This window comes from Aythya fuligula, unplaced genomic scaffold, assembly GCF_009819795.1.
Source record: "Aythya fuligula isolate bAytFul2 unplaced genomic scaffold, bAytFul2.pri scaffold_113_arrow_ctg1, whole genome shotgun sequence".
NCBI classification, from domain to species: Eukaryota; Metazoa; Chordata; class Aves; order Anseriformes; family Anatidae; genus Aythya; species Aythya fuligula.
Window position 1 is genome coordinate 2,775 of NW_022473966.1, and position 11,601 is coordinate 14,375.

Consider the following 11,601-nt stretch of genomic DNA (forward strand, 5'->3'; position numbering starts at 1 on the left):
TGCCTTTATTTAATTTAATTAATTTAATTTTAATTTTAATTTTAATTTTAATTTCTAATTTTAGTTCTATTAATTTTCATTCTAACTCTAGTTCTAACTCTAGTTCTAATTCTAAAATTCTAATTCAAATTCTAAATTTAATTTTAATCACCTGATTTCATTTTTAATCCTAATTTTAATTCTGATTTTATTTGTAGTGCCTCGATGTCATTCTAATTCTAATTTTATTTCCAATTTTGATGCCTTAATTTCAGGTAATCATGGCTCAGTGCAAATGGGCAATAAACCCTCAGAAATGTGTTTTTTTTTTTTTCATTTATTTTTTATCATGTAGTACTGTAAATCAGGGAAACGCCTGCCTTGGCCGCTCTGCAGAATCAGCAAAACTGTAAACCTTTAAAAATAAATAAATAAAAAATTAAAGCCATTTACGGCCGCGTGCAGCTGCCATTGGCCAGGTTCGTTAGCAAATGACACACCCGGCTGATAACGAGACGGAATAAAACCAGGAATTACGGCCGCAAAACCAGAGCTGGAAAGGAAGGAGGGAGGGCCGTAAGGTGCGTTACTGAATTTTGTTGCTTTCCTGTTTTTCTAGGAATTTTGCTCTGCAGTTGAATTGTGGGAGAGCAGACATTTAGCGCTCAAACTTCTTCATTTTGGGTGCTTCCATAATTGGATTTTTTTTTTTAAAAAAAAAAAAGAAGTGAATTTTATGGTTGGTTGGGAGAGCCACCTTGCACAAAAATTTTATTTTAACAAACTTTAATATTTAATATATCAGTCTCCTCTGGTAGAGTACACAAATTTTTGGTCGTTTGAAAAAATACTTTTTTCAAAAGTTGTTTTTTTTAAACAAATTTTTCAAAACCCAATTTTTCAATTTTGGTTCTGGAATTTCAGCAAAAAAGAAAAAAATAAAAAAGACTCTAATTAGAGTTGGTAAAAATTCTGTTTTGAATATACTTTTGCAGGAATATGTGACGAATAACAGTGTCCTGCACGTGGTTTGAATTGTATGGAATAGGAGAATTATTGAAACTAATGCTTTTTTTAAATGCTATTTTAGAAATATTTTAATTTTTGTTAATACGTGTATTAAGGGCACAATTTAAAATAGAAATAATTTCCATCTTTTCCAAATTTTTTTTTCTTTGGGGTTCCTCATGCAACGGTGTTCCTCCATAGATGGGAAAGGCGAAATTCAGCAAATTGGAAATAATTTTTATCGTCCTCTTCTGCTTGGCGGTGGCTGTGGCTTGCGTCCTCATTGGCATTTTGACGACGAAGGAAGAAATAATAGTAAATACTGGCGATACTGGCAATACTCGTAAGTGTCAATTTCTGGGGAAAAAAAAAAATAAAAAATCACCGTTTTGGAATTTTCAGATCAGTTTGACAAAAATCCGATAAAGAAAATCAATGAAAATTTTGCAGAAATTGGATTCTGGAGGTGAATGGGAAGGATTCCTTCGGAAATTGAGGGTATTCTTGTAATGCCTGTTGTAGGGGTCTTGGAAAATGTGGGAAAGTAAGAAAATGTGCATTCTGTTCCTTGCGCTTTTGCAAAAATTTACGATGTTCTCTTCTTGGCAAGTCTCCCATTTTAATCATTAACCAAAGGTAAACCGGAGTCACATGCCGATAGCAGGAAATAACCAAAAATGTTAATTTTTTTGTTATTGTATTACTTCAGGAATCATTCACAAACACCCTGAAAAAAAAATAATAATGAAAAAACGAAGATTTTTCTCTCTATTTGTTGGTTTTGGCAGTTGTAAAATTTTGTATAACCGGAGACGTGGCAGCAGTTCAGATGGATGATGGTGGTTGGGTGCTCCAGGGGCAAGAAACAAACACCAGTTGCAAGAGCATGGCAATAATTTGGGTTTTGGGTAACTTAAATGGTGTGAAATGTTCATCCACAACCCCAAATTAACCTTTGGGTTCCTTCGCCTCGCAGATTTTTTCCCGACCTGCCCGAGCGTGACAACAGCCGAGAAAATCGACTGCATCCCGGATCAATTCGCCACCAAGGTCTGGAAATACCCCAAAAACGCACAAAAGCCAGGTGTTACAGCCAAAACCCAGAGCCAAAATTACTCACATTTCATAATAGTAGAATACGTTATTTATACCAAAACTATTTATTTATTTATAACACTTTTTCAACCTGCCAGTGCATTATTATGGTAGTGTGCAAATACCAAATTTAACAACCAATTTTTACAACCAGTTTTAACAACTACTTTTAACACCAATTCTTAAACCGATGTTTAACCAATATTTCAAAGTTTTGAACCAATGTTTAAACCAATATTTATTATTATTTTTTTAATTAAAAAATTAAATTGAAAAGAAATTAGTATTATTTTTTAAAACCAATTTCAGCCCATTATCAAGTCTGATTTTTCTCCTCAAGGGAGCAACAAAGCCCATGCCATGGACTGGGGTTGGGAACAAAATTAGGCCCAAATGAAGCAATTTGGGGAAAATTTCCTCTAGGCTTTGCTGCAACCTGGCTTTGTGGTGAATCATGATTTGCCAGAAGTGCATTTTTTTTTGGTGTGATGTCAGAAGTGAACTCTATAATTATTTAATAAGAATTTAATTATCAAATATTTTTATGGCGCGTCCCACGTTGTGCATCATTCCTACCATTCCATATCACAGGCATTAAACATTGCAGAATTTGAGGATAAAACCAGAGAATCACGTATTTTGGGAATTATTCTCCCCACAGCAGTGCAGCAAAGATTTGGGGAAATTTTATTTATTTAAATCTCACATTGTGCATCACCCATAAGTGTCCATTGATTTTTAAGCATTGAAAATTTCTTTCCTTATTGAAGACTGTTAAGTTGATTTGATGGAATAACTGAACAATTCTATAATAATAAGTAACAAAAGGCAATTTATTGTTGCTTTTTTTTTTTTTCTCTTTTCTTTTTTTCCGATATTAAGTAGATTTTGGGCTAAATGTTGGCTGGGAAATTTTCGATTTGTGGAAACTCGTAGAGCCAGTTAGCATCCGTCTTGCTTTTCTTTTTCATCCCAAATACCAAAACAAAACAAACAAAAACCAAAGCAAATGAGCTCATAAAACTAGAATTACGGAGCAGAGAGGGATGGGGAGAAAATAACCATTTCCTAGCCAGCCACAGGACCGAGGGAAATGAAACGCTCGAATACGAGCTCGACGATACTCGCGAACACGCCCTGGTATCGCTTACCATGACCAGCACGCGTGCTAGCTGGAGATTTATCATTTTTTTCTGATAAAACCCTGCTTGATCTGTGGAATTTTACACAAAGCAGCCATGCCTTGCCTTGATCCTGGGGGCAGAGTTCAACGTTCAGCGGTTATCGCCGCTATCGAGGTTATCTCTGGATAAGCTCGCTATTTTTGCCCCCGCTGCCTCTATCGGCATTTGGGAGGTCGCTTTTATAGCCCAGAGGGCAGGGTGAGCTTAAATATTTATATAAAATTATGACTTTGATAACGGCACGGGCCCCTTCTTCGGGTGGACTCTGCTCCATCACCAGTGGTGGACGTGAACGATACGTGCTCTATGATATGTGCTATAAAGCATACGCTCTAAATTCCTACCTCAATGAGCTTATTTAAGCATTAATATTTAATTATTCTCCTCTAATATTCTTATGGAAATAGTTTTTGGGCTAGGGAGGAAAGAGGAATGATTGGAAGGTAGGAGAAAGTTGGAGGAAGAGGATGGTGGATGCCCCGATATGGGACAAATAGTTCACTTTTGATATTCAGTAGCTGTTTTCTGATATTTAATAATTGTTTTCTGGTCTCAAACATTCGTTTTAGTCATTTTCTGATATCCAATAGTTGTTTTAAAAATATTCAGTCTTAATAGTCATTAAGGCAGTTGAAATATTTTATAATTAAAGTGAATTTTGGTTTGTCTTGGGTGGTTTTGTAGGCATCTCTATGCTTACTGCAAAACTGAGCCAAATACCATAAAAATGAGCTTTTCTTGGGCTTTTGCACAAAAGTGGGGGAAATTGGGGTGGTTCTGAGCTGCTCCAAATCCAGCCTGGTTCTGCATTGACTGAAATGGGGAGAAATTGGCCTTGGGAAAGTCCTGGAGATCTTTGTATTGGGTTGAGTACACTGGTGGATCTTTGTTCCCCATGAAATTCCCTGGATATTATCACAGCGATGCTTTGACCCCAGGAATGACGTGTATTGCTAATGATAACAAAAATAATTGGATGCTTGAAGCAACAGAGGGCCCATATCTTGCTTTCAAATGTGATACTCTTTCACAACGTGGATGAACAACTTAATTCCTTCCAGAAAAAATGAAGGAGTTTATTGGGCTGGAAAGTTTTATTGGTTTATTGGGCTGGAAAGGTTGCTGTCACTACTCCAGCACGTGTGCTTTACATGACAGACTGATATATTTTTTTTTTTAATTGCTTTATATAAAGTCGATTTTATCTCCATTTGAGGCTATGCGGAACTAATTTGAAAATTTCTGGTTTTTCAACATGAGGTTGGAATGATCGACACATCGGGTGCTCCGTTTGGAGACATTTATACGTCAGGAAGGAAGCAATTGATTTGTCTTTATACCAAAATCAATGCTTATTTATTTATTTATTTATTTATCCTTATTTTTAATGTTTTTAAAACATTACTTCAATGCTAAAAATTTTAAAGCAGAAATTTTAAAAACATTACTTCGTTTGCTTTAAAACCCTCCTCAACCTATGACTTTTTTTTTTTTTTTTAATCCCACCTGCCATGGCAATAATTTCTTTAAAAAACTTAATTTGCTGATGGCTTTAAGGAAGAACCAAATATCCCCAAATCCTCCTTTTTAATTTATTTTCGGAACTAATGAGCAAATTTCTCATTTCAGTCCCCAAAACTCTTGTTGGCACATACTTGTCGTGATATGTTGGCACATCCCTGAGCTGAGGGATGGGAAGTGTTATGTAGGGTTTTTGGTGGCTGCACCTCGTGTGTGTTTCATAAACTGTATAATAGGGGATTTATTTGTGGAAAAAATCACCTTTTCTGCTTTGTTTTGGACCAGAACCTGTGCAACCTCCGTGGCTGCTGCTGGAGCCCCCAGGTTGACACCAACGTGCCCTGGTGCTACTTCTCCTCCAACCATGGCTACAAAACGGGGGGGGAATTGCAGTCGACTCCACAGGGTGAGTTCACACACCAAGAAGTAGGAACACACATGGATTCTAATAAATTCAGCGATTTTATGCTTTATTTATTTTAATTTCCCCACCCCAAGGGTTCCAAGTTTTGTTGAACCGGCTCTCCGCACCGTCACTTTTTGGGAACGACATCAACACCGTGCTCCTCACTGGGGAATATCAGACACAAAATCGCTTTCACTTCAAGGTGAGTTTTTCCAAATTTAATGATTTTATTTTATTTTATTTTATTTTATTTTATTTTATTTTATTTTATTTTATTTTATTTTATTTTATTTTAATTTTATTTAATTTAATTTTATTTTTATTTTATTTTATATTTATTTATTTATTTACTTGTTTATTTTATAAAACTTTGGCCTGGGTGGTGCACAAGGGATACTCTACAAGATTATAACGGAATTAATTTAATTGAGTAATGAATCCTCTTTCTTGTCCTGTGGCTCCTACCAAAAATTAGCACTCCTTGTGCTTCTAATGAAAAAATTCGGACCAGGAGAAGCCTTTCTTGTACCCGGAAGAGCAATGGGTACAAAATCCTTAACACAGCAACATTCATGCAGAAAAAAAATCCCCTCAAAATAGAGTTTTTTATCCTACTTCCATTTTTTCCCCCTTTTCATCAGAAAAAGAGCTTTGGGTAAGTACTTTTATTCATTTTATTATGTGGCGTAAAATTCAGTGGCCATTGATGGATTTTGAGCCTGGGCTGGACTTTTCCTGCCCTATTTTTGTCCTTTTTTTTTTTAATTTTCTGGGGTGGGGATGGAAGGTGTTTGCCACACGTTTTCCTGCCAGAAATGTGGAAGTTGGGGAGGATTTGGCTATAACCAGCCAATATAGGACGTCCAGAAAGACTGGAAGTGAGATGCTGAGAAATGCCTAAAACTATTATTATGCAGAATTTGAGCATAATTCTCCTTTAGAGAGGAGATGATGGGAAATAATATATATATGAATATATATCTGGCTCCAGTCAGATCACCTCCATAACTGGTCTCTAAGGCCCCTTCCATCCACGATTCCCAGTCCATCCCAGTCAGATCTCTTCCATAACTGGTCTCATCAGACGTTAAATCTGGAAAGTGTTACATTCATTAATGTTTAACGTCCCGGTGTTCCTTTACAGATCACTGACCCCCAAAACAAAAGGTTTGAAGTCCCCCATGAGCACGTGGTGCCCTTCACCGGATCGGCGGCCTCTGATTTAAAATACAGAGTCGATGTCGAGAGCAATCCCTTTAGCATCAGGGTGACCCGAGTAAGCAACGGAAAAGTCCTGTGAGTAACTTTGGAGCTTTTCATTTATAATATTGTGACATCACCTTCTTTTTTTTTGGTTGGTTGGTTGCTTTGCTTTATTTTATTTTATTTTATTTTATTTTATTTTATTTTATTTTATTTTATTTTATTTTATGTATCTTATTTTATCTTATTTTATCTTATCTTATTTTGAAGGTATGGTCACATTGGGTGCTCTTTCGGGCGTGCCAGCTCCTGCTTTTCTTCTTTAGATGGATGAACAGCATGGAAATATTCTTTCGATGTAAAATTGGAAATATTCTTTTCAAAATTCGGGCGATGGGGAGCTCCATCTCACAGGGTCACCTTTTGCCCTGTTGCCTCTGCACCCTCTTTCCCCCTTAATTTTGGGGAAATCTTCACAGCTGCTTTGTGCCATAAATTCAGGGCAATTAGTCCTCAGGTCCTTGATCATTACGAATCCTCGGCAGCACTTAAAATCACTACATATATATATATATTTGGTCTTAATTAAGCTCATTCTGCAATTCTCAACCATCAATATCAGGCCGTGCCTTATGCATACAATATGGGACTTTTTCCTACCAGCCAGCAGTAAGCTACTTTTAGTGAAATAGGAATAAAATATGAAAAGTGAAGCATTTAAATCCCTTTATTTCCTTAGCAAAATAAAAAAACCAACACCCAAACATGAACTAAACCTAAACCAACACCGGGGCCCGTTAAAAGGCGGAAGCACCTGGAGGAAATATTTATTAAACCAATTAAGAAGTGATTACCAGCCTGACCACTAGCAACTCTTCGAGTTTAATTAGCTAGGATTTGCTTTCGTCCTCCGGGCTTTGTATTGTTTGCTTTGTTAAAAGCCTTTCTAGGGACTAATTTGCCGTTAATTACGGAGCTGGTGTTCAGGAAGCCACCTCTGATTTAATTGAGGCGTGGAGGGGGAGAACACGTCATTTAATCCAGGGGGACCTGCTTGAAACAACACTCTGGAGGGTTGTTTGTATTACCCTTCGTCTTTTTATTTAAATACGAGCAAAACAAAGTCGCTTTTAATGAAAAAAAAAAAAAAAAATCACCACTGATGATGAATTATTGTTTAAACACGCAGTATTTTTAGTGTGGTATGCCAAAAAAAAAAAAAAAAAAAAGGTTTTGGCCATAATATGACACACCAAGCGACAAAATCACTTTCTTCAAAACTCAAATTCGAATTTTCTTTTGAAATCAATGGCTTGGGATTTTATTTATTTATTTATTTATTTATTTATTTATTTATTTATTTATTTTGCGTTTAGCGACACCAACGGATCTGACCTTCCCATTTTCTCCCCGATTCCCCCCAGGTTCAACACCGCCATCGGCCCGCTGGTGTACGCCGACCAGTTCTTGCAGCTCTCCACGAAACTCCCCAGCAGCAACATCTACGGCATTGGCGAGCACGTGCACAAGCAATTCCAGCACAATGTCAACTGGAAAACCTGGCCCATGTTCAGCCGGGACTCTGCCCCTTCGGGAGTAAGCAAATTTTATTATATTTTCTTTGGGCAAATCCTGTGATCCGGACATATTGCATGTTTGGCACCTCGCCAAAATTTGTTTTGTTTTGTTTTATTTTATTTTATTTTATTTTATTTTATTTTATTTTATTTTATTTTATTTTATTTTATTTTATTTTATGTATTTTATTTTATTTTATTTATTTATTTTATTTTATGTTTATTTTGTTTTTACTTTATTATTTTATTTTATTTTATTCTGTGCTGAGTGCTGCATGTGATTGCAAAAAGGTAGATATAACCCAGTAAAATTGCCGGTGGAATAGCTTTTGGTCAATATTTGCAGTGATTTGGTCGATTTGTGCGGTGTTGTAACATGCTGCCTATCAGCTCATGAGCAACAAAATCTCACACTGTTTGTTTGCTGATAAAAAGAATAAAAAACAGCTTGGCTGTGCCTCGCCACATGCGAAACTTGGCCGGTACAACACTTTCCCTCGTTGCTCAGGAAATAACGCATTTGGCAGCTGTTGATTTACAAAACATAATAGCTCTATCAGCTGTTTATGTTTTTTTTCCTACTTATTTTTCCCCCCAGCTTTTTTTTTTTCTCCACAAATTGATCCAGTTTCCAAGAAGCAGATTATTGCTTTTTCAGTTTGGATTCCCGTTCTGAATATATTTTTGTTTGTATCTTTGGGTGAAATAGTCAAATGATTATCAATTCAAACGATTATCACTACAGTTATTCCTAGCTTTTGGCCTTTTTGAGAAAAAAGAAATATCTGCTAGAGTGTGCTAGTTCTCGACAAGGTAATATTGCAAAAAATAAAAATAAATAAATAATAATGACATTTCTGATATAATTTCTGGCACGTTGAAGTTATATTAATGCAGCACTGATCCTCTTGTTGAAATAGGATTCAGGAGAATGGCTCAGTACTTACAAATTATTATTATTTTAAAATATTGAAATATTGCCTGTGGGCTGTTACTTCTATTTTTCTTTTTCAACCCCAGACTAAGGCAGGTTGCATTTGCCTACAACCAAATGCATTGTAGAAATGGTTGTGTTTATTTCCTTTCCATCCCTGGTAGAATTTATAACCTTCATCCTTTTAATAATTGTTAATCAGAGGTTTGAGGTCTTATCCGTATGGCTCCGAGAGAGACAGGTTTTCCTCGAATCTGGGCTTTCATTGAATTTTGTGCAAATTTTACATTCCCATTTTGAGAAGCTTAACCTTGCAGGTGATACATTTTTTGAGATATTGTGTTTTTTTAATGATCTTTTCTGTTTTCCTTCAAGAACATGGATAACTTATACGGCGTCCAGACTTTCTTCTTGTGTTTGGAAGACACAAGTGGAGCCTCTTTTGGTGTTTTCTTGATGAACAGCAATGCCATGGGTAAGCACGCCTTCTCCACAGCTCTACTCATTCCAAAAAAAAAGAAAAAAAATCCCTTTTTTTCTATGATCTGCAGGGCTATTGCACTGCAAAGCTGCTGATATCAGTTTTTAAAGTATACAATATCCTGTTAAATTTTGAAAGGAGTTGTCTTAAAATGTGTGAACGCAGTCATTAGGGCAAGGATTTCCTCATATTTCCTATGCAAAGAGACATTAAAAGCAGAACCTAAATTTAAAATTAAGTTTAAACAGCACTTTCAAATATATGCCCTTAGTTTTCCTTTGTTAAGGCAAATTGTGCTTATTTTCCTTAATTAAGGAAAATGGTGCTTATTTGGATGCTGAAGTGAAATATTCTAGTGTCTTGAGACTGAAAATTCAATGAGAAGGATTTCTTGTTTCGGACTGTAAAGGAAAGTAAATAGAAACATTTTAAAAATTGAGATAATTAACATTTTTAGAAGGAGCCGAAAACTTTTCATTTTAAGCTCAAGTAATTTAGCTTTTGGGTTTACTTGATTTTTTCCATCTCATGTCATCATAACAGTCATTGGAGATTTAGGAAACATCCCATCCCATTTTTGTGTGTTTTTTGGCTTGCAGAGTTCGCCCTACAACCGGCGCCAGCAGTCACTTACAGAACAATTGGCGGAATTCTGGATTTTTATGTCTTCTTAGGTGACACTCCCGAGCAAGTGGTGCAGGAGTACGTGAAGGTAGGCATCCACCCTCGGGGGCCCTGGGCAGTTGGGTTTTGGTAATTCTGCTTTGGTCAGGGTTGATTTTTGGCCAGATGTTCTCCAACCTTTGGCTTTGCTCGTCAAAAATCAGCATTATTGATGTTTGGTTAATAATTGCGTTGAGTGTCGCAACGTTGAGTGGTGAACGTTGAACGTTAAAGTTCTGAGCATTCAAATATTAAATAACAAATTAGTAAATATTATAATTATTTTAAAAAGAGCTTACTCTTTTAAGGAGAACATAATAATTCAATGGGTATCAATGGATACGTCATTCTTGGCATCAGCATTTGCTTTTGGCTGTTTTTTGGGGGAAAAAAAAATTAGGAAAACTTCACAATTGAAGGGCATTGCATCAAATGTGGCTTCTCATGCTCCAGCTGAATCCCTCTGAGGAGTGCAAATTTAGGGAATCGGACCCCAAAATCTCATCCTTTTTTGGTTTTAATTTCCAGCTGGTCGGACTGCCGGCGTTGCCTTCCTATTGGGCTCTCGGCTTTCAGCTTAGTCGCTATGATTATGGGTCTCTGGACGAGGTGAAGGCGGTTGTGGAGCGGAACGTAGCAGTTGATCTTCCTTTCGTGAGTAAAAATGTGGCTTTTCATGGAGAAGGCAGCGAAATTGAGCAGAAAGAACCAAAATAGCTTGTTTTCCCAATATCTGAAAACAACCAAAATAGTTTGTTTTCCCAATATCTGATTTTCTGATGCTCTCAGAAGCCACAGAACATCAGCATCAAGAGCCATTTTTTTCCCAGTTTCATGAAAAAAACAAGACTGGTGGATAACCATTAAAAATAGCACCTGCATCCAGTTGATTGCATCAGTTGATTTTCCAGAAATTTTAATCAAAATGCAGCACATCCCAGAGTCAAGTATTGCTTCTTTTCTTTCAGGACGTTCAATACACAGATATTGATTACATGGAAGCAAGGAAAGATTTTACTTATGACAAAGAGAAATTTGCAGATCTCCCTGAGTTTCAAAGCTATCTGCACAACTATAATAAAAAATATGTTCTCATACTGGTAAGCATTTATTATTATTGGTAATAATTATAATCACGTTTTACTGTGACATTACATCAAATACAGAATATTATATATTATGTATTATTCAAAAGAAACAAATTATTTTTCCTTCTTAAATAATATCAGGATAATTGAACATTGCTACAGTTGACATCCTTAGAGTTGCTGGGCTCAATAACAGTGGGTGCACATTTTCTGTAGTTTTGTAATTTTATTTCCATTTTTTTAGGATCCAGCTATTAGCACTGAGAATCTTGCAAACGGTTCGAAATACCCATCCTATCAGAGGGGAGAAAGCAGTAAAGTTTGGATTAACGGATCTGATGGTACTGCCTTAATTGGCGAGGTAAGGAAATATTTCAATTTTTTAGCAGTTTTCTGTACATTAGGTCAAAAGGAAAAGAACCGTTTTAAATGGCCAGTAGATGCCGGCAGCCAACATCGGTT

At 36.2% G+C, this 11,601-nt stretch overlaps 1 protein-coding gene across 1 annotated transcript; it reads left to right on the top strand.

Moving 5' to 3' along the window:
- Nucleotides 1-496: 496 nt before the first annotated feature.
- On the top strand, nt 497-11,500 carry LOC116501502 (maltase-glucoamylase, intestinal-like; the record flags this gene model as incomplete). Its single annotated transcript, XM_032207095.1, has 12 exons — nt 497-560; nt 1,189-1,330; nt 1,964-2,037; nt 5,073-5,193; nt 5,286-5,395; nt 6,338-6,489; nt 7,821-7,992; nt 9,283-9,382; nt 9,988-10,100; nt 10,580-10,705; nt 11,020-11,151; nt 11,384-11,500. Coding segments are annotated over exons 2-12 (1,359 nt in total), but the record flags the coding sequence as incomplete, so codon positions are not given.
- Nucleotides 11,501-11,601: the final 101 nt, after the last annotated feature.